Genomic DNA, 23,830 nt, shown 5'->3' with positions numbered 1-23,830 from the left:
CCTCCTGAAGCTTCCAGGCTTGAGTCACAGGTCACCTTGGCTCCTTACCATGGCTGCCAGGCTTTTGGGATCCAGGAAGCAGCCTGCCCTCTAGTGATGCAGTGCTATGACGAGAGGGGGCACCAGACAGTCCTCCCAGGGGTTCTGGCTTTTCCTGGAGTGAAGCTGGTTGAAGCCTTGTTAACAGGCTGTAACATCTCTTGCCAGGGAGGGCCCAGCAGCCTGCGGTGAGGGCCGAGGCCTCCCTCCTGGTCCACTCCTCTAGAAGGTCTTAGGGACCGTGGGACCACTTGAGATCCCTGTGTAAAGGAGGGGATTTGTACAACATTAAAGCGAAACGTATTTAACTTCTGTTCAGCCTTTATACATTCTTTAGTCCTCAAAACACAGGGATGGCATCATGATTCTGAAAAGGGAAGACATGAATGTACTTAATAAGGTCACTAATAAGTGAAACAAAAACAAAAGATATATAAATAAATGACAAATGTGATATAATATAAATGTATAATATATAAATATAAAATAAATAAGTAAATAAATATAAATAACATAAAACTAAAGCAACTAACCTCAAAGAGATACTCATCTTCCCCCTACTGTTTAAACTGGGAATTTAAACTACTATTTAAAACAGCTTACTGACATGCTAGGGATTTTTGCTAGCAACTAGGGCATGATTTACCAATTTGGGGGGTAAAAAAATTCCCAACAGAGTGCCAATAGTAACATTTACTAAAATAGCCTTTTTTCCTCCCTTATAAGCACACATGTTCATTATAAAAATACTTTGAGAATTTGGGGAAGTATAAATAACAAAATGAAACCACTCAATTTTGCCATCTAGAGCTAAATTCTATGTTACATTTCTGAGATTTTCTTTCTCCCTTCTTTCCTCCCCCCCATCTTGCCTTCTTCCCTTCTCTCATCCCTCCTTTCCTGCCAACAAGAGGGGGCCATATTGTCTATCTGGTTTTACATCTGTTATTTTTACTCATTTATATCATGAAAATGTTCCTAAGTCATTGAGCATGAAAACATAATTTACATTTTTATTGTTTCTTTTTATTACAAAAGCAACAGATTCACTTAGAAAATTTAGAAGTAACATGGGGCGCCTGGGTGGCTCAGTCGTTAAGCGTCTGCCTTCAGCTCGGGTCAAGATCCTGGGGTCCTGGGATCAGGCCCCTCATCGGGCTCCCTGCTTGGCGGGAAGCCTGCTTCTCCCTCTCCCACTCCCCCTGCTTATGTTTCCTCTCTCGCTGTGTCTCTCTCTGTCAAATAAATAAAATCTTTAAAAAAAAAAAAGAAAATTTAGAAGTAACAAATAAGCAAAAAAATAATTATCGACAACTTCTCACTCAGAAATCACTCTCGACATTTTCTTTATAACTTTTCAGACTTTTTCATCTGTAGCTATGTCCCTATCTATATGTGATGGTATGATAAATATTACTACGTAACCATCACTGAATTACAGTGAGGTAATTACAGACATCTTTCTAATTCACTAAGCCTTTTTTTACCACATCATTTTAATGATTATGTTAGTTTCTTTTATTGTTAAAAATTTATATTGTTTCTAGATTTTAATGTTGTAAATAATCTGTAATGACCTTCTTTGCACTGTATATTTGTATACATTTTGGTTATTTCCTCAGGAGAAACTTCAGCAAATGGAATTACTTAGATCCAAGGGCAGGGTAGGCATGTTTTGGTGGCTTCTAATTACCAAAATGTCCAGTGTTATGGGTTTATGTTACTAAGAGAATATAAGTGTGTCCATTTTGCTGTATTCCTATCAATATTCGGTATTAGCACTAAAAAATTATTTATTAAAAACTAGTATCATTTGAATTTACATTTCCTTGCTTCTTGGTGAAGTTGCATATTTTTCCTATATTTACTGACTGTTATCAACCAAATTGCCTTTTGTGTTCTTGGCCTTCAAAACTTGTAATTAAGTGGTGTTAATCTTTTACTCCTTAGTTTCATCTTGCTGAAAGTAGGAACAGGTTATATAATAGGCTCATGGAATTTTGACAGGACCATACCTTGTTTCATTCTCTCAATTATAGCTGATTTTACCCAGACCCGGAACTATAAGTGAGTTTCTCTCGAAGTCCTACCACCAGTGTATGGCAGACAGAGCTAAGATTCCTGGGCTTGTCCCTACATAGAATCAGTTGTGTGTATTGTGTTTTAAACCATTATACATATATTTCCTTGGTTAAAGATATTTCCAGAATTTATATTTGGTGATTAATATTTCATGTTGATTTTGGAAGCTAAGTAAAATAAAATGCAAATAGTACAACTAGAGCCCCCAAACCATCTAGGTTAGTGGCAGGTCCTAAAATTTATGGAACATTAGCATCAACCTGGAGAGCTTGTTTATTTTGAACTGATTTTAGACTGAATAGAAACGTTGCAAAAATAGTACACAGTTTACACATATTCCTCATCCACTTTCCCAAATGTTAACATCTTACATACTATAGTAATGCAAAATTGGGAATCACCATTGGTATAATACTAATTAATAGCATTAATGAATTAATTAGTATACATTAAGAAACCATAGACCTTATTTAGATTTCACCATTTTTCCAAAAATACCCTTTTTGTGTTCCAGGATCCCCAATTGACTTAGTCATTATTCCTCCTAGTCTCCTCCAATCTGTGATAGTTCTTTATCTTCCGTGACCTTGACATTTTTGAAGAGTACTGATCAATTGTTTTGTAGAATGTTCCTCAAATAGGGTTTGTCTGCTGTTTCCACACAGTTGGAACAAGATTATGCACTTTGACAAGAATGTGTCCTTCTTAGTGCATCATATCAAGTGGTTCATGATGTTGATAAGTGTTATTACTACTGGTGATGCTGACCTTGATTTAGTTAAGGTAATGTTTGTCAGGTTTTTCCACTGGAAAGTTCCTGTCTTTCCCTTTGTAGTTAATAAATACTTTCAAACTATGTAATTCCTCTTCCTCCTCACACTTTTGCCCACTGATTTTAACATCCATCTATGGTTGTGGAAATAAATTTAATAATAAATGGAGTTTATTATGTGGATCTTTGTAAGTTACTGCTAAGCCACCTAGGTGGGATCATTTCTGAGGATAGGCAGATTTGGTAGAATTTATTAAACTAGCTAGAAACCTAGGTATTAGTTTTAATGTTATAACTAGGAAATGGCAGACAGGTTTAACCCCATCATGTTAAACTCATGTGCTTTTTAGAGTGATTAGCTCCATTTGCCTGGGATGGAAGGGACTCCAAGGGCAGGAGACCTTCAGAGCTGACCTGGGAATGTTCCAGGCAAATGAGATGAGTTGGTCACCCTGGGGATCAGGTAGTCGTCTTTAAAAAGAACTTAATGCTTATAAATGCATAGAGTAGTTGGTTTTGTTGCTTTACTTTTTCTTCTTTAAAGATTTTTATTTTTAAGTAATCTCTGTACCCAGCATGGGGCTCAAACTTCCAACCCCAAGATCAAGGGTCACATGCTCTACCAATTGAGCCAGCCAGGTGCCCCTGTTTTTCCTGTTTTAATCTCAAGTGTTGTAGAGTCACGTGGCGCTGATAACCGACCCTAGTTGATTAGCTTTTCCTCATGCTGGATCTCCCTCTGAGTTTTCATGAATGATCTCTGTGACTACTTTGGCAGAAAAGAGAGGATCAAAAGCAGATGTGGAGTTTTCAGCCTTGGCTGTACATTATAGGCACCTTGGGAAACGAGGCAGTTAAAAAATACAGACCTCTTGGCCCTCCTCTAAACAATTAGAATAGAATTCCTGGGAGAGGGGCCTAGGGTTTGTTAAAATTTTTTAAGTTCTCTGGATGTTTCTAAGGTGTGGCTAGGGTTGAGAACCACTGAAGCAGAGAAGGATGTGGAACCATCATGTAACCGTTTATGGTGGTGAGGATGTGTTTGTTCTGTTTGTGTCTCTGTTCTTGTAGTTTCAGCTGCCTTCAGTGAAAAGGTTGAAAGAAATAGCGAATACTTGGTATGAATGCTTACTTCCTTTAAAAACCTCAGTTGTGAATTTTTACTATTAAAACTCCAAATGCAATAAGATACTGTTACATTTTATTTTTTTAAAGACTGTATTTATTTATTTGACAGAGAGAGAGAGAGAGCACAAGCAGGGGGAAGCAGCAGGCAGAGGGAGGAGGGGGAAGCAGGCTCCCTGCTGAGCAGGGAGCCCGATGGATGCGGGACTCGATCCCAGGACCCTGGGCCAAAGGCAGATGCTTAACTGACTGAGCCACCCAGGTGCCCCGATACTGTTACATTTTAAATTGCGAAGATTAAAAAGTTAAGATTTGTCAGGAACTATCAACAGAATATTTCTGCAAGTTGAATTCTCACTGAGCCAAAGTTTTTCTAGCTAAGCTTTCTTTCCAAGGCAGTTGGTTGCCTATATAGGCAAAGAATTTTGAGGTTGTTCTCACATCTCCTATCCCAATTCCCACTAAATAAAATCATTTCTTTGCTTCTTGTTTATTTTCTTTTAATTACTTGCTTTATCTGGAAGATGGTCCCAAGAAACAAAAATGAGGAAGTAGGGAAATGAGACAAGGCAGGTAGGAAAGCTACCCACAGTGGTGTCAATGAGCAGCTTTAGGTTCACTCCCGATAAGAGAGCCTCTGAGAAGCTGTGTGGAGCAAACTCAGAATCACCCCAGTTGAATATGGGAGACTGCAACATTTATCCACCTTCCTCCATGCCCCTTTGTTTGAGGGGTGCCCTCAGAACGTTCATTCCCATATCCCTGGTATCTATGTGCAGTCAACTAAGTTCTGTGGTACCAAAGAAAACCTCAGGCAGAAAAGAGATGCTTTTTTTTTCCTTAAGATTTTATTTTTGAGTAATCTCTACACCCAACGTGGGGCTCGAACTCACAACACTGAGATCAGGAGTCACGTGCTCTACTGACTGAGCCAGCCAGGCGCCCCTGGGCTTATTTATTTTTTATTACTTTCCCCCTCATTCCAGTAGTCTTGTCTTGAGGAGATCGCTTAGAGGTTTTATTGCACTGTGGTCACTGTCACTTCAGAAGCAGCAGAGGGCGCCGCTCAGAAGGTTTCCTGCTTCTGGACGCGGAGCTGGTGTTTCCTCCAGGGCACTTGCGGTCATATGACTGCTTTGAAGAATTTCACTCCTTGGCTGGGATCCCAATTCTTTTTTATTTTGGTTGGGGCTTTGGAAGCATCACCTCAGTGGATGGAAATAACTGTTGGGCTGGTTATTTTAATAAATGTAAAGATAGTAAATCGAACCAACTGCCTTATCCTAATTGGTATAAACATAATGTTGCTCTCAACACTTTTACAAATTAGTGTGCTGAAAAATGCATTCAAGACTTGGGATTCATCTTTTATTTCATTCTTGTACCAGTGATTTCAGAAAACACAAAAAGGTTTTCCCTTACTATTTCTGCTTTTATTTTTTATTTTATTTATTTATTTATTTATTTATTTATTTATTTATTTAAAGATTTTATTTATTTATTTGAGGGAGAGAGAATGAGAGAGAGCACATGAGGGGGGGGAGGGTCAGAGGGAGAAGCAGACTCCCCGCCGAGCAGGGAGCCTGATGCGGGACTCAATCCAGGGACTCCAGGATCATGACCTCAGCCGAAGGCAGTCGCTTAACCAACTGAGCCACCCAGGCGCCCCTATTTCTGCTCTTAAAATTTACTTAGAGTTGAAAAACCAAGAATGTCATTGGTTGTTGAACTTCTGAGCTTGCAGTTGACCTGAGGTGACTGCTATCACTATAAAATCAGGGACAGGGACCTTGTCTCCCCAGGGCTTCTGACAGTGGCTTAAATATAATAGGTATTCAGTGAATATTGATCGATTGAATGATGGATACTGAAGCTTTGAGATCGCAGCCACACTTCAAGTCAGGGTCTGCCTCCACTCATAGTCAATTTAATAATCCCTTTTGGGGAAAAATTATAAATATTTCATGGAAGATATATCTTAATTATAAGAACTCTTGAATTCTGATAGGTCAAAAAAAATGTGCACTTCCGTTGGTCCTTCAATGTTGTAGGTCATAGACAACTTTGAAAATGTGGTCTGTACTCTGGAACCTTTCCATAGGAAAACATGTACATTCACAGAACCTCGCCTGCGATGCCTCAAGCCGGCTGCAGAGCTGCTAGGGAAATCTGTGGACCTTCCGTTAAGGCCGCTCTTCTGTCTCTCCCGAGTTGCTTTTCCCAGCCATGGCAGACACGACAAGAGGAGATTCTTTCTTTCTTTCTCTTTCTTTCTTTCTTTCTTTCTTTCTTTCTTTCTTTCTTTCTTTCTTTCTTTCTTTCTTTCTTTCTTTCTTTCCTTCTTTCTTCTTTCTTTCTTTCTTTCTCTCTCTTTTTCTTTCTTTCTCTTTCTTCTTTCTTTCTTTAAGATTTTATTTATTTGACACAGAGAGAGAGAGAGCACACAAGCAGGGGGAGCAGCCGAGGGAGAGAGAGAAGCAGGCTCCCCGCAGAGCAGGGAGCCCGATGCGGGGCTCGATCCCAGGACCTTGGGATCATGACCTGAGCCGAAGGCAGACGCTTAACCGACTGAGCCCCCCAGGCGCCCCAAGAGGAGATTATTTCTGTGCGACATGTCTAAATATTTTGTTTTCTTCCACAGGGCTTATTGACTATAATTTTCATTGCTTCCGGAAAGCCATCCATGAGGTTTTTGAGGTGAGGATGAAAATGGTGAAATCACGAAAGGTTCAGAATCGGCTGCAGAAGAAAAAAGGAGCCACCCCCAATGGGACCCCTAACGTGCTGCTGTAGTGAGGCTTCGGGAGTGTCTTTGCGCATCAGACCTTTCGACGAGGCCGCTGCGCTGTGTTGCACTAAAGGAAGAGGGAAAAAAAAGGAGATTGGGACACATGACGTATTTGTTGTACAAAAAAAAAAAAACAAAACAAAACCCTGCAACCTTCTTGATCTTCTCTTTTTTAAATAAAGTGAGCACTTTGAAGCCAAAACTTGTATTTTAACAATGAAGTAAAATCTACTGTAATTTCGTTACACAGATGTAAACTTTTATGGTCTGTAGTCAGATACTCCTGGGTGAGGACTGCCAGGAACTGTATATATTTTGCTCTTTTTCATGTTTTTTTTCTTTGAACTTTGATAAAACGACTTTTCTAAGCTTTTCTCTGTACTTGGTGTCAAGGACATGCATACTGTAGTGTAGTTCAGATCTCTATGGCAATCAGAAATCAAAAAGCAATGCACTGGCAATGACTTTTTTTTTTTTTTATAAATTTGGGAATCTTTGCTACTAATTATTGAGAAAAATCATTTTTCAGTGAGCTGGAACAGATTGGGGCAGCAAGCTCCAGGAGCAATAAGAACTGTCTCCTGTTTATAACTGGTATAAATGGGAGTTTTGTAGAATAACATTAGCACCAAACTTACCTAAAAATTTCTATAGCTGTGGCAGGACTTCCCTACTCAACAGTTTTTACAAAGCTCTTTACCTCAACACACATCTCTAGAATCATTTTATACAGAGAGGTTATTCCTTTTTGCTGCATTTCTGTTCTTCAGAACCTTCAGGACCAGATTTCCAAAACGGTGCCAATCATGGAGAGAAAGAGGAATGTTGCATTACAGGGTTTCTGGAGGCTGTTCTGTACCTGCCACTCAGGCTGAAGTTACATCAGAGGTCACATGGTTTCCCAAATGTAGGTGATTGGTTACCTACAGATATAAAAATAGATATACAGTTTGTATGTTTGGCCCCTGGGGAGTGGGCTTGTTGTGCAACATTTAAAATGTTTATTTAGGATCATGAGCACGGGGAATGTCTCATGAGGATCTCTACCACAGAGCATGATCCTGGTGAGCACATTTGTCAGCCCTGAGCCTCCTGCTCATCCACGACGGTGTGCCTTGTGGACTCTGCCCGTTCCCACCTTAGGGTTGAACTAGAGCTCAGGGGCCAGCAGCAAATCCCTAACCATCAACGGGAAGAGGACGGCCAGGGTGGGGCGTTACAGTCAGCTCTGTGTTTCCAAGAAATTCTTCCACTTTGGTTTACTTCAGACTTTCAGGACGTTAAGGGACCCCCTAAATCTCCCATCACCCCAAACCATTCCTGGTAGATAGTTCTATGTCCATTAGGTAATTCTGTGTCCGTCCCAAGGGTCAGTGCCCGAAAGCCTACTTGTGGGTATTAGAAAATAATTTTATGGATTTATGTATCTTTAAGCAAAGACTCATAAGGAAATCAAAGCTGGTCCTAGCAAAATGTACCAAGTTCCTAAAGCGACTTGCCCTTGAAACTATCCCACTTCTATCCGTGGCTTCCTTCCATCCTCTCTCCTTCCCTCCCCAAGTCCTATTTCTTTGAGGCTGCTAATTGCAATGCAAGATGGTAGCTGATTGAGGTGTAAGGTTTGAGTCTTCCCAAGGGTCTGTGCATTTTGGAAAGAAATTTCTAAAAATCATTAAGGCGCCCAACTCCCTTCCTCATGATTCCTGCTCAGAAACCTGGGTAGGTAGGAACCCAGGGTTCCAAAGGAGACTTTTCCTTAATTTCTAGGCCTGTATCCTGTTGCATCTTTGGATCTTTGCCAACAGGTTTGGTACAGATGGGTTATTCTTATAAATTTAATGTTCTAATATTTTTTACACAATGTTTCTTTTTGATTAACAAATAAAGAATCACTTTTCTAATGTGACTTTATCCTCAAGGTAGAGACACTTACCTATCTGGTTAATCACACATTACTAAGGTATATTATATATTATTGTAACCAGGAGGAGTTTCCATTTTTAAGCTGGGTATATGATGGGTTTTTGTTAAAATGTGCCTTAAAAGTCTATTACTTCAGGAGCAAATGATTTTTTTTGGGAAAAGCAAAAATCATCTTATGGCATAGGACTTGAGTTCATGGTAGTAAGTGCACTCTTTGATCACACACTAATACATTAAGATTACTGCCTCAAACCTGTAGCATGGCAATGACCTCTTAGTTAAAGACAGATGTAGGAGTTATGTCTAAATGTTCGATTTTTTTAAGTCTGTGCTATTGGAATTACAGAATCTCTTCTATTCCTTTTGCATTTTATTTTCGATATGGAACTTAGCTTACTGCGATGTGTATGGCCATGTTTAGGTCTCAAATCTAATGCTATAAATACAAAGCCCAAATACATGACTACAGTGACTTCTCTGGAACATGTTTGCTCATTTTCAAAGGTTGAGAACTTGACCTACAGGTTTCTGGGCAATTAGAACTTCTATGTGGAGGTAAGACTGTGAATTACCATCTTTGGTTATTTTTAGTGATATAAATGAGTGTGTATGACCAGGGTAGAGTGTTTTTGAAGGAATATAAATTAAAAAAAAAAACCAAAAACAACTGGTTGGCATTCACGGACAGTGTTGTTTTGTGAGCATAATATATTTTGGACCCTTAAATATAAAGTGACTAGAAACACAGCAATATTGTTATATACGGGTTATATGCTAACTCTGTTTGAGACATACTCCAGAAAAATGGCTGAACTGTCTTGATTATTAAAGTATGGTATGCATTTAACTTCTATAGACTGGTTGTAATTTGTAATCAAGCATAGTATTATGTTTTACTTTAAGCAGTACATAATTTGTAATTATTGCTAAACCATTTCTTTCAAGAATGTTAACTGCCAATTTAAAAGCACGTGTCAAGCTCATTATTTGGTAAGGCTCTCGTTTTATTTCAAGCATATTCATAACTAAGCATTCTGGGAACAGAAAATTCTCTTTGGTGAAGCGTAAGTATGGCCCGTCCTGTTTGTGAGGTTGTTGACCATACATGAATATCATTGCTTTACTTGGCCCTGTTGGGTCCCTTTAGTAAAATGTTTGTCCTGATTAACCAGCTTTCATTTTATGGAAATGAGGATAAATCACTCTATTTGCACTTTTATTTTTATTATATTTTTCAACCCCCTTATCTCTCCACATTTTTGATGGGAACATGGCTGTTTGGAATATAGAACTGTTTTTTGTTTTTGTTTTTGTTTTTTCAGTAAACTTCAGACACTAATTCTTGCTGCTCTGGTCCTAATCCCTAGCCATCTGGAAATTCTTTTCCAAACTGTCTACCTTATCGATTCTGACTTGCTTCGTAGGATTCCACTCTGTAATGACTTTTACAGATCCTTAGTTCCCAGAGAAGACTAGCTTTAGATGTTATATTTTATATACAAAATTCTTTTTTTTTAAAGATTTTATTTATTTATTTGACAGAGAAAGACACAGCAAGAGAAGGAGCACAAGCAAGGGGAGTGGGAGAGGGAGAAGCAGGCTTCCCGCTGAGCAGGGAGCCTGATGCGGGGCTCGATCCCAGGACCCTGGGATCATCACCTGAGCTGAAGGCAGACGCTTAACGACTGAGCCACCCAGGCGCCCTATATACAAAATTCTGTTTCTGAATGGAAAGCCTGATCAAAAATAAGATTTTTCTAAGATTTTTAATCGGTAGTAATGTTGAGTTTAGGAGAAAGAAAATGTTGTCTTTGACAGAAGTACTTACCGATAATATATAATGATTGAGTGCACACAATATTTCAGGCTCTTCAGTGCTTTTATGGAAGTTATCTTCATAAAACCAAGTGGGTACTATCATCACTCCTATTTTACAGATCAGGCAACTGAGGGCAGAGAGTTGACATAACTTAGTCAAGATCACATAACTAGTAAGACACAAGGCTGGGAGTCTGGCTGGAGAGTCCACCCCCTCGATACTGTTCTGGGGCGCCTGGGTGGCTCAGTTGGTTGGGCAGCTGCCTTTGGCTCAGGTCACGATCTCTGGGTCCTGGGATTGAGCCCCACATTGGGGTTCCTGCTCAGCAGGGAGTCTGTTTCTCTCACTTTCTCTCCCTTTTCCCCTCCCCACTGCTTGCTCTCTCTCTCTCAATCTCTCTCTCTCTAATAAATAAATAAATAATATTTTTTTAAAAAAAATACTGTTCTAAGCAGCTGTACCACATGCCCTCCCTTCACAAATATGAAGATGGGGACTTGAAGTTTAGGATTTACTGCTGCATGGGGTTATGAAAGGTAAAATGCTGGAAATTTAAAAAGAAATACCTTTTCTCACAGGAGAACCAATAAGAGCAGCCTTCTAAATGTACTTCACTCAAGATTATGCCTTCTTCTACCTAATCCAATGCAGAAAATAATTTTAACAGAGAGTGTTTAAATATCAGAAGAGAATTTAAATACCTTTTCCAGACATTCGGTTTTCTAAGAAGCAAAAGTATATCAAATTCTGAGAAAATCAAGAGAGAATAAGCCTTTGATCTTAGCTGGATTCAACCTTTACTTCAATATGTTCAACCATATTTATAGAAAACAAAACACCGATCTGTATTAAAATTCAAAAAGATACATTTCAATCCTAACCTTTTCTTGACCTGCAGACCTACCTTTAAAAGTATACTTTTGCTGGAATCTTCTGTAAGAGGACCCTTTGATGGAACATGCCCCAAACTGAACTCACGTCCTTCTTGCTAAATCTTCTCCTTCTGTGTGTGAAGATGCTCCCTGCAGTTCCTGTCAGAAACATGGGCCTCCTTGACTCTCTTTTCCTGCTCGCTCCATCCAATCAACCACCCAGTTCTTTCAGCTCAGCCTTATAAACATCTATTCAATCTATTCTCTCCATCTCTTTTGCCACTATCCTGGTTTAGGTCACCATCTCCTCTTATGTGGATCTCAATAGCCTCTTTTTTTTTTTTTTTTTTAAGATTTTATTTATTTATTTGACACAGAGAGAGACAGTGAGAGAGGGAACACAGGAGGGGGAGTGAGAGAGGGAGAAGCAGGCTTCCCCGCGGAGCAGGGAGCCCAATGCAGGGTTCGATCTCAGGACCTCGGGATCATGATCTGAGCCGAAGGCAGACACTTAACGACTGAGCTACCCAGGCGTCCCTCTCAATAGCCTCTTAACTGACATCTCTCCCCCACATCCGTCCATCCATTCACTCCATTCTCCACACAAGACCCAGAGTGACCTTTCTAAACCACCACCATTCTGACCATATCAGTTTCTTGCTTACTATCCGTCATAGCTCTCCATTATAGATATCAGTCAAACTCCTCAGTAAAGTTTGCAAGAACCTGCCTCCCTGGTTCTTACCTTCTGCGCCCTCAACAGAGGTGAGCCAGCATGCCTGTATAATGCGTGATAAGTAAGAGGAACCATGAGTCTTGACTCCCTTCTTTGTCAGTCATTTTCTGAGGGAAATGATAATTTTTTTCATTCATCAGTGACTGATAGGACACCTATCATATGCCAGACATTGTGCTTAATAAAATAGCTAAAAGGCAGATTTTAGAGATGCAAGGATTTTAGTAATAGAAAATAAAGCACTTTACAGAACTGGAGGAGTTAACCCTTTATGGAATCCATTTTAAACTCTTTGTTGTTGTTGTTGTGAGCCACAGTAAGTACAATTCACGCTGCAAACTATCACATACACCTATAAATATTACTTTTTTTAAGAGTTTATTATTTTTATTTTTATTATTATTTTTAAAGATTTTATTTTTAAGTAACCTCTACATCCAACGTGGGGTATGACCTCACAACCCTGAGATCAAGAGTCACACGGTCCACCAACTGAGCCAGCCAGGTGCCCCTTATAAATATTACTTTTATTTTTTATTTTCATTTTTATTTATTTTAAGTGAGCTCTATGCCCAATTTGGGGCTTGAACTCATGACCCTGCAACCAAGAATCACATGTTCCACTGACTGAGCGAGGCAGGTGCCCCATAAATATTACTTAAAAAAAAAAAAACTCACAAAGTAGTATCCTTCCCACATGCAATGCATTCTAGTATTTTTTTTCTTTATTTCCTTTTTAAAAAAGATTTCACAATCCACTAATGAATGGGTCATGACCTGCAATTTGTGAGGCATTGCTGGAGTAAATGAATCCATTGGCCAGATCAGAGATACATAGATTTTCTTTTTAGCCTAAAATATTTTCCTTCCCTCTCTGTTAATTTTTATTTATTTATTTATTTATTTATTTATTTATTTATTTATTTATTTATTTATTTCTACTAGTTTTTCTTTTTTAAAGATTTATTTATTTATTTTAGAGAGAGAGAGTGAGCATGTGAACACATGCATGGGGGAGGTGGGACAGAGGGAGAGCGAGGTAGAGAATCTCAAGCAGACTCCCCACTGAGCACAGAGCCCTATGTGGGACTCAACTCCATGACCCTGAGATCATGACCTGAGCCAAAATCAAGAGTCAGGTGCCTAACCGACTGAGCCACCCAGGCACCCCTCCCTGTCTGTTCATTTTTTTAAACAAAATTTTTGAAAGGTTTTATTTATTTATTTGACAGAGAGAAACACAGCTAGAGAGGGAACACAAGCAGGGGGAGTGGGAGAGGGAGAAGCAGGCTTCCCGCAGAGCAGGGATCCTGATGCAGGGCTCGATCCCAGGACCCCGGGATCATGACCTGAGCCAAAGGCAGACACTTAACGACTAAGCCACCCAGGCACCCCTCTTCATTTTTTTTTTAAGATTTATTTATTTATTTGAGAAAGAGATTGTGAGAGAGAGAAAATGTATGGGGAGGGGCAGAGGGAGAGAATCTCAAGCAGACTGCCTGATGTGGGGCTACCTGAGATCATGACCTGAGCCAAAATCATAAGCAGGTGGCTCAACTGACGGAACCACCAAGGTGCCTCTCCCTCTCTGTTAATTTTACAATCTTAACAAACATAGGGGAAATTCTGAGAAGGTTCTTGAATTTTTCTCTCACTTGATCAGGGCTTTCCGCTGTGTTTACCAGAGTCGTTTTAATTTTCATTGCCATCTCTTGGATGTTTTTGTACAGTGGGTTGTGGGGGATCCATCCTGGCAGGATCATCTTTTACTATAGACTCTATCATTGACTATAATAAATAATTAACTTTATTTTTTTAAGTTTTTATTTATTTATTTATTTAGAGAGCACGCACATATGTGGGTGGGAAGGGCAGAGGGGGAGGGAGAGAGAGAATTTCAAGCAGACTTTGCTCTGAGCACAGAGCCCGACACTTAACCGACTGAGCCACTCAGGCACCCCAGTAATTAACTTTACTGGGAGTTTAGGGACTCATGAGTTTAGATCTAACTTCTATGGGTCCTTTGTTAATTCAGACAACATTAGTCTTATCCAGTATCAAGAATCTACAAGTTTTGCCCTTTTGTGTTATTTTGACACTCCCAAGAAGCAGGTGTACAAGGCCCTTCCCCATGAAAGGGAGTTGATCTAGCTGCTACACTCAGTGTGGAGGAGAGCATTAACCAGCTGCCTGAGGTCTTGACCACCCTGCTTCCTCAATCTGTACTAATAAGGTGCTGGGGCAAGGAGGATCTTTCTGATATCCCAAAACTGCATAAAAAAACTAAGGTGTGGGGCGCCTGGGTGGCGCAGTCAGTTAAGCGCCTGCTTTTGGCTCAGGTCATGATCTCAGGGTCCTGGGATAGAGCCCCATGTCGGGCTCCCTGCTCAGCCATCTCTACCTCTGCCCTTCCCCCCTGCTCCTGCTCTCTCTCTCTCAAATAAATAAAATCTTAAAAAACAAACAAACAAACAGCTAAGACCCTTTCCCTGAATGCCCAACTACAGTAGAGCAATTAAGACCTATTTCTTCCATGCTAATGCAGGCCACCCCAAGATGGGCCAGTCTGGTGTGAAGATTGAGCCGAAGGCAATCAAGACCCTGTAGGCTCAAGAGGAACTTCTGCCCCTCCCTTACCCACACAGAAGAATCTAAATTGGGGGTATTTCCCAGAATAAGGATTATTAGCAGAGATAAGGTTTATCTGAGTGACCTATCTGTATGGTAGGGCAAACATCTAATTACCAAATATGTGCTTTATTTCTTATCGCCCTGTGCAGTGCATTCCTTTCCTCTGAAGTCCCAGATCCCCACCCCCTTCTCCTTAGTTCAGAATGGCATATAGACGTCAATTTTGCCTGTCTTTGGAGTTTCCATGTCTGTATGGATTCCCCGCACGTATGCTATTAAATTTGATTTTCTCCTGTTTATCTGTCTCATGTCAATTTGATTTAGTTCAGCCAGAAGGACCTTGAGGGGGACAGGAGTTCTTGCTCCCGACACTTAACCTTACCATCTCTGTGGACAATTCCACTCCTGCAAGCTGATTCTGGTTGCTTCCACCTTCCATTATTGCCTAAGTCCTTGTGTGGCTACTGGCCAATTGTTGCTTGCTTCTGGCCATGCTGAGAGCTCAGGGCTGTAATACCCCACCTTCATCAACTAGTCAGTAAGCAGGAACAAACTCCAGACTTCTCCCAGACCTCTGCAAGCAACTTTGGTCACCCTGCTTTCACCTCCCCTCCATGGGAAGCAGACAACAGTGGGGCTGACTGGGAGGGACCAGTCCTGTTTGCCTTTCCATCTCAGTGGGAGAGGAGAGAATTCAGGTTAATAAGGTGCAAGAAAAGGCACCACCACATTCATGTCCTACCATTTCATTTAATGCTACAGTCCAGTGCTTTCCAAAGTTACCTGATCTTAAGAATCATCTAGGGTGTTTAAAAGTGTAAATTCCCATCTCTACCCCAGTCTTCTTGAATCAGAATTTCTGAGGAGAGGTCTGGGAATCTGTATTTTATATAAATACCCTTATATATAAGTATAAGGCAAATCTTATAAATTGGGACACATTGTTTGGCATTATAGCTGATAAAACGGATGGGGAGGGGAGATGATGGAAGACTGGGTTAGAATTACATAGGGCTTTCTTCACTCTTCCACTCCTCCATAAACACGCACGCACATATACGCACACACATGCAAATGCGTGCACACGTGCACTTGCCCACATATGCACATACATACGTGCTTCAAGTGTTAGGGTCCTTTTTCCAACTGGATTATGTAGCTTTTAAAATCTACATTATTTAATCTACAATTTGAATGTGAACTTTCATAGGTGTAAATTAAATAATTAAAAAGTCTATTTAAACCATTTGTTACTTTAGATGTTTAAATATTTGTTCATGTTAAAATCACAAATTACACAAAATGGCATTGATTAAAAAAATTATTTCTTCACTCAAGTCATTTTATTTAAGTATTCACAGGCATCTTCTACAGCAGGGTCTTCATCATCATGGGAATATTTTGACTCATCTGACAGTTCCCTCTTAGGTATTTTAAGAAAGAACATGTCTTAAATTGAAGAGGATGCTGTAGGTGGAAATTTTGAGTCTCAAAAAACTACTTGTTTAACATTAGGGCAGGTGTATGTTTTTCTCCTCTATGTTCACTCAACAAATACGTACTTCTTCTCTTTTCGGTGAATTTTTAAAAAGCCTACTAATAAGTATCTCCCAGGCTTGTCCTCCAAGGTCATACCCTCAGGAATGTCTTTGAATTCTCCCCCTAATTTTTAAGATGGCCCTTATTAGAAAGCTGCCTTTGCTCAAAGCCCTTTCAAGACATATTGTCTTCCAGAACAATTTTGTCCTTCTTGAACAAAGTAAAGACAAAAATATAAGGCAACTCTCTTTTCTGAAAAATGGCACTTGGGAAAACTTTTGCTTTCTATTCTGGCACATATGGCACATATTTCCATTTGAGAATATCCGCACCTAAACCCAACTTCAACTTCCAGGGAAGTCACACTGGCCCAGCTGTCTTCTCACAAGACTCGTACCTTTTGGTTATTTTGCGCCAAAAGGATAAAAAACTACAGGGAACTCCAGGACTGCTTTTTAGAAGTTGATGACTTGGATGTCATTCAAAGTTTGTAAACTGGATTTTAATGGGAAGCAGCCTAGTGTTGTTTGTTCTAAATATGTTAATAGTATTACTGAAATGCCTTGAGGCTACGGGATTTCTGTATTTGTGTGTGCACTGAGCATTGTCTGTAGACTAAAGAAGTTTTCACATCTTTCTGAACTATGATTTTTTTGGACGACTGTGGATGCTATAATGATGAAGAAAATACAAATTTCTTTAAAAGTATTGAACTCAAGGGGCGCCTGGGCAGCTCAGTGGTTGGGCATCTGCCTTCGGCTCGGGCCATGATCCCAGGGTCTTGGGATCGAGCCCCGCGTTGGGCTCCCTGCTCAGCGGGAAGCCTGCTTCTCCCTCTCCCACTCCCCCTGCTTGTGTTCTCTCTCTCGCTGTGTCTCTCTCTGTCAAATAAATAAATAAAATCTTAACAAAAAAAAAAGTATTAAACTCAAAGTAACTTTTTGCCATTTTGCCTTTTCCCAATGAATAGAAACTGAAACTTCTCTCAAGGTAGAGAGCAAAGTTCTAAGCTATTCAGGCTAGTTTGTAAACGACCAAGTTTCTTCGATCAGCAAGGGGCTAAAAAGGCTCAGAGAATGACACTTGTCATGGCAGGATAGGGGGCCACAAGAAAAAAAGGCATAGTGGGCGCTTGGGTGGCTCAGTCGGTTAAGCGTCTGCCTTCGGCTCAGGTCTTGATCCCAGGGTCCTGGGATCCAGCCCCACATTGAGCTTTCTGCTCAGTGGGAGTCTGCTTCTCCCTCTTACTCTCCCTTCCTCCCTCTCTCTCTCTCTCTCTCTCAAATAAATAAAATCTTTAAAAAAAAGAAGAAAGGCGCAGAGAGGCAGAGGGACAGTGCCCGGAAGAACAATTAGGAAAGGACCCAGGAGGAGGAGGGGAGGGAGGGAGAAGACACAGCTGCTGGCACATCGCTGAGGTACTTGTTCTTTCACCCGTGAACAACTAGTTTTATCTTAGTGGCAGGTGTTTCCTTAGAGCTAAGATTAGAAAATGAAATCTCTCTCTCTCTCTCTTTTTTTAAGATTTTATTTATTTATTTGACAGAGAGAGACAGCAAGAGAGGGAACACAAGCAGGGGGAGTGGGAGAGGGAGAAGCAGGCTTCCTGATGAGCAGGGAGCCCGATGCGGGGCTCAATCCCAGAACCCTGGAATCATGACCTGAGCTGAAGGCAGACGCTTAACGACTGAGCCATCCAGGTGCCCCTGAAAATGAAATATCTCTTGTCAAACTCATCAGTCCATCAGAACTAAGGAGTAAGGAATATGAGTATTGCAATTTTTGTTTTTTAATTTTAAAAGCACCTTTATTATGAGGGGTGTCTGGCTGGCTCAGTCAGAAGAGCATGTGACTCTTGACCTTAGGGTCATGAGTTCGAGCCCCATGTTGGGTAGAGATTACTTAAATAAATAATTTTTTAAAAAGGCACTTTATTATGAAAAACAACAACAAAAATAAATACAATCCATGCAAATAAACCAAAAACACAATACGAAGCAGGTTTCTTTTTCATTTCCTTTTTTTTTTTTTAAGATTTCATTTATTTATATTGGAGAGAGAAAGAGTGCACGAGCGGAGGGAGGGGCAGAGGAAGGGACAGAGGGAGAGGGAGAGAAAATCTCAAGCAGACTCCCCGCTGCGTATGGAGCCCCAGGACCCTGAGATCATGACCTGAGCTGAAATCAAGAGTCTCAGACATTAACTGACCGAGCCACCTGGGTGCCCTTCTTTTTCCTCATTTCTAATATTGAGAGCTGTAATTTTGGGAAAGGTGTCAGATAATTCAAAACTATGACAGCAAATTGGATCTCCGAAAGAAGATGTATTTTTAAGAAAGCCACAGTAAAAATGATTTTAATAATGTTGCAAACAACTATTTACTAGTGTATTTAGAAAATGCTTCTTTTCTTATTAATGGGAAAAACCTTTCAAAATGAGGTACTCCTACTGGTGCAGTATAAGTCATCTGACGGAAGGGCCTACTAGAAGGAGCAGGTAAGATGTGTCTTGAACAAATCAGAAACTGAGAAGGATAAAATGAAGAGGTCATTTCGCTCCGGGACCTCTCAGCCTGCCACCTGATGGTAGGTAAATACTGGCCCTACAGTGTAGTAAGGCTGGGTACAGAAACAAATTCCTTCCTGTCTGACATTTTTGTTCAGGTGAGCAGAGCTTAAACTTGTGTCCCTGGTAATGGCCAACATCCCCTTACATTAATACCAGCTACATCCCCATGGGATAATTAGTCCCATTTTTCTTATTAACTACTCTAATGGGGAAATCCTGGGGGTGAAACCATAGGAAAACTGTGGTAGGTAGGTCTTTTTTTTTTTTTAAGATTTTATTTATTTATTTGAGAGAGAGAAAGAGCAGGAGCAAGGGGAAAGGGCAGAGGAAGAGGGAGAAGCAGACTCCCTGCTGAGCAGGGAGCCCGATGCGGGGCTCGATCCCAGAACCCTGGGATCATGACCTGAGCCAAAGGCAGATGCTTAACCGACTGAGCTGCCCAGGCACCCCAGGTGGGTCTTTTTAAATTTTTTTATTTTTAAAGATTTCATTGATTTATTTGAGAGAGAGTGAGAGCACGAGAGTGCACACACATGAGCGGGGGAGGGGGGGCAGAGGGAGAGGCAGACTCCCTGCTGAGCAGGGAGCCCCATGAGGGACTTGATCCCAGGGCCCCGGGATCATGACCTGAGCTGAAGGCAGATGCTCAACTGATTGAGCCACAAAAACACCCTGGTGGGTCTTTTTTTAATGAAAAATTTTAAAAAAGTCTATTATAAAATATTAAAGTAATGAATAAGATGCTTAAAATAAATTCCATATATGGCTTTCTGAAGTGTTTTTCATTTTTATACTCTAGGAAGGAATTAATGTAAAATTAGTCAATTTATACTATCAGTGTAAGTGATAATAGCACTGCTACTTGCAAAACAAGTAATCCAGTTAGCTGATGGCAGATATTTTTAGTATAAAAAGACATATACAATGGAAGCTCAACTCTGTTAAAGTACCTATACTTTATAAATAAAGGCTCAAGGTAAATACACTAAAATGTTGATCATGGCCATTTCTGAGCAGTAGGATTATGGGAGATTTGCATTTTATTCATATTCTAAATACTGAAAAACAATCACGTATTACTTTTATGATCAAGAAGAAAAATCATTTTAAAAAAATAAGAAAAGTTTGGGGCACCTGAGTGGCTCAATCAATCTTGAATTCGGCTCAGGTCATGATCTCAGGGTCCTGAGATCAGGTTCCTGATGGGTGTGGAAGCTGCTTAAGATTCTCTTTCTCCCTCTCTCTCTGCATCCCCCCCCCCCACTTGTGTGTGCGCTCTCTCCCTCTCTCAAATAAAAAAATACATATATAAGAAAAGTTTTAAATGCTGAAAATAAGTATCTTGAAGTGTGTGGTCCAAGAATGACACTGAGGTTCAAAGAAGCATATCCATTTTCAAATGGTGGGGAAAAGGCCTTGCATGACACAAAATAGCCTGATTCCTTTTTTAGTGTAGCAAAAACAATCCAGGTTTCAGAGTCAAAAGACCTGGCCTTGAATCAAGGTTCTTCCACTTTCTAGATAAGCAGCCTTGGATAAGACAATGAAACTTTAAGATTTCAAAGTATTCAAATCAAATCAAGAAATAAATAAAAATCTGGAAAAATTTGTTTTCATCAATATGATAAAACAATAATGTCAGAAGTATAAGAACTCGTAGTGGAAAAAATGGAGAATTAAGGTAAATTGCTTTGGGGTGCCTGGCTGGCTTAACTGGTGGAGCATGAGACTCTTGATCTCAGGGTCATGAGCTCAAGCCCCACGTTAGGTGTACAGATTAAAAAAAGTTTTGGTTTTTTTTTTAAGATGTTATTTATTTATTTATTTTAGAGAGAAAGAGACAGAGAGAGCACGAGCTGGGAAGGGGCAGAGGGAGAGGGAGAGAATCCCAAGCTGACTCTGAGCTGCGTGCAGAGCTGGGCTCAATCTCATGACCTGAGGATCATGACATGATCTGAGATCAAGAGTCGGATGCTTAACCAACTGAGTCACCCAGGCAAAACCCCCCCCCAAAAAAAATCTTAAAAAAAAAAATCTTAAAAAAATTTTAAGTAAATTGCTCATTTCTCTGAGACCTCCACTGTCCTTACTAGGAAAATGGATCTAAATAACCCGTGCTGCTGTCAGTATTGTAGTGAAGAATAAATGAGCTGATATAGGTCCAGTGCCCAATACTGGGCCCCATACACAGTAGATGCTCAAAAAGTATAGTCCTGGCCTTGCTCCCTGGATGCAAATGAAGATGGGTGGGGGATCTGCACTTCAAAGGGCTTCTCTTCTATGAAGGAAAACAGGAACTATATAGGTCAATGATTATGGGTTTGCTTGTTTGTTTTTAAGTAGGCATGGAGACCAAGTGGGGCTTGAACTCACAACCCTGAGATCAAGACCTGATCTGAGATCAAGAGTTGGATGCTTAACTGACTAAGTCACCCAGGTGACTGACTGTGGTTCTAAATACATACTCTTTTATCTATAAATGTCTCTCCTGAGAGAAATCTTTCAATTGGCTTGTTAGAGGTCTTTGCTCTTGCAACAAGTTTAATAAACCTTAACATGTGCCCATTAACTAAATTGTCAGAATAAATTTTGCTTTTAACCAGGGAAAAAGAGATTATAATTACTACGGAGCCAGTCTTGTGGGGAAAAGAGCCCTCCCTTTGTCCCTTTTCTGGGAGCAAGAACTCCTGTCCCCTTCAAGATCCTTCTAGCTGGACTAAGAATCAAATTGACATGAGATAGATAAATAGGAGAAAATCAAATTTATTTATTTATTTATTTATTTATTTAAGATTTTATTTCTTTGACAGAGAGAGAGAGCGAGAGCAGGAGCACAAGCAGGGGGAGTGGGAGAGGGAGAAGCAGGCCTCCTGCTGAGCAGGGAGCCCGACTGGGGGCTCAATCCCAGGACCCTGGGATCATGACCTGAGCCGAAGGGCAGATGCTTAACGACTGAGCCACCCAGGTGTCCCAGAAAATCAAATTTAATAGCGTAGGTACGAGGAATCCACGCAGACATGGAAACTCCAAAGACAGTTCGGCAAAATGAGGTCTGTATGTCATCCTGAACTAGGAAGGGGTTAGGGATCTGAAACTTCATTGGAAAGGAATACACTTCACAGACAATAAGGAGAACAGATGTTTGGTAATTAGATGTTTGCCCTGCAATACAGGTGGGTCACTCAGATAAAATTTCTCTCTGCTAATAATCCCCAATTTAGATTCTTCTGTGTGGTTAAGGAAGGGACAAAAGTTTCTTTTGAGCTCCCAGGGTCTCAAATGCCTTCAGCTCAAAAAATCCATATGCCAAGTGGCACATTGGGGGCTGGGGGAGAGCTGCTATCCTGAACCCCTGCAATGCCAAGGAAAAGACTAGGTGATGGCGTCTTCTAAAAAGAAAGAAAAGAAAAACGTCCCGGTCTCCATGCAGAGGAAGAAAAGGAGAGGAGAGACTACAGCATCTGGTGTTTGACTGACTTGGAGGCTGAATAATCAAACGGTTCCCAGTGCTTCCAGAACTGTTTCCTTAGCTATCAGATGGGAATGATAGTACCTATTTCACAAGCCTCTTTACTGTGAGGCCTATTGCACAAGCCACAGGCTTTTGCAGAATTGTCAAGTGTTAAACAATTTGAAGATTTAAAACAGAGAATTAATAAATGAATGAAGCAGCACATTGGGGTTTGGCTTTGTCTGCATATCTCAGCCACTCTGATTATCCGTTTGCTTCTCAGAAAACATCCTGGAATGGCTTGAAAGATTTCATCTAATTTTGTTTTAGATATCCTCCATTTCTTTTTTTTTTTTTTTTTTAAAGATTTTATTTATTTATTTGACAGAGGGATAGAGAGAACAGGTAGGTAGAGAGGCAGGCAGAGGGAGAGGGAGAGGCAGGTTTCCCGCCGAGCAGGGAGCCCAATGCGGGGCTCGATCCCGGGGACCCTGGGGTCATGACCTGAGCCGAAGGCAGACGCTTAACCGACTGAGCCACCCAGGCGCCCCTAGATATCCTCCATTTCTTTCCTTCCCTCCCAATCTCACTCTTTACAAAAGGTTGCTGGTACAATTCTGTATATAACAAAACGCACCTTGCTCAACCAGATTAACTCTGTTTCATCTCCCCTAGAATTCCTTCCTTCCCTCTTCATCCTCCCCACCGTGCCAACCCCTCCCTCTTTTCCTCAGTTCTCGCCCCTCCTTTAAGCCTTCAAGAACCCATAGCCCTCTTCCTCTGAATCCCATTCTTTCTATAATGAAGCCTGTACTGTGTCCTTTGTATTTGTATGCTTTCCCCCAATTCAGTGTAATTCCCTGTTTTATTTGACAAGTTATTCTTGTCACACAATACTTAAAAGTGTCTTGCACCTAATCACATTACTAAAACAAATGTTACAAAAATCCTACTCAATTCCCGTATCACCAGATTTTCTCTTCCGCACTTAACTGTCTTTACCCCATCAGCTACTCGATCCCAGCGAAGCTGCCCACAACCCCGCCACGCAGCGCGCGGGCAGCCAGGGCCCGGGCCCCTCTGGACTCTCAGGCCCGGGGGTCCCGGAGGCCTCCGGCAGCGGGTAGGGCCGGGCCGCTTCCGGCCGCGCCGATCCTCCCTATACCCGCGAGCGCCGGGGGACCCCGGACGGGCTCGGCGAAAGGTCGGCCTCCGCGGGGCCGGGCCGAGAGGAAGACGAGGACGCCGCCCGCTTTTGCAGATCCCGGAGCGACCATCCATCGCGGGCCCAGCGGCGACCGCGCAGTGACCGACTGCCACGAAGCGACCGCCACGTCAGGGAAACTTCACAAAACCCGGGCGAGGGCGGGTGACGCAGAGCCGGCGGCCGCGGTGGGGTTGGGCCCGCGGCCAGACGAGGAGGCTGACCTCCAGCCCGGCCGCCCGGTTCAGCGACGCCCCGGCCGGCGCCGGCGCCTGCCCGGC

At 41.3% G+C, this 23,830-nt stretch overlaps 1 protein-coding gene and 1 long non-coding RNA gene across 2 annotated transcripts in view; one reads left to right on the top strand and one right to left on the bottom strand.

The window, feature by feature from the left end:
- Window positions 1-9,576, top strand: part of RRAGD (Ras related GTP binding D) — a 39,815-nt gene extending 30,239 nt beyond the window's left edge. Inside the window, exon 7 of the mRNA XM_045867228.3 lies at window positions 6,660-9,576. Coding sequence (XP_045723184.1) covers window positions 6,660-6,811 — 152 coding nt within the window. The 3' untranslated portion in view covers window positions 6,812-9,576. The remainder of the gene's footprint in view (window positions 1-6,659) is intronic.
- Window positions 7,603-23,765, bottom strand: LOC135365583 (uncharacterized). The gene is made up of 3 exons (XR_010413696.1): window positions 23,339-23,765; window positions 10,558-10,675; window positions 7,603-7,729 (listed from the first exon to the last, which is right to left on the bottom strand). It is a non-coding gene; the product is annotated as an uncharacterized LOC135365583 (long non-coding RNA).
- Between the last annotated feature and the right edge of the window lie 65 nt (window positions 23,766-23,830).

Source organism: Mirounga angustirostris, unplaced genomic scaffold (genome assembly GCF_029215605.1).
Source record: "Mirounga angustirostris isolate CCGP_5_RB_7025 unplaced genomic scaffold, mMirAng1.0.hap1 SCAF_8, whole genome shotgun sequence".
Classification (NCBI taxonomy): Eukaryota; Metazoa; Chordata; class Mammalia; order Carnivora; family Phocidae; genus Mirounga; species Mirounga angustirostris.
The sequence above is the reverse complement of the archived record's forward strand: the minus strand, read 5'-3'. Positions and strand labels throughout refer to the sequence as shown.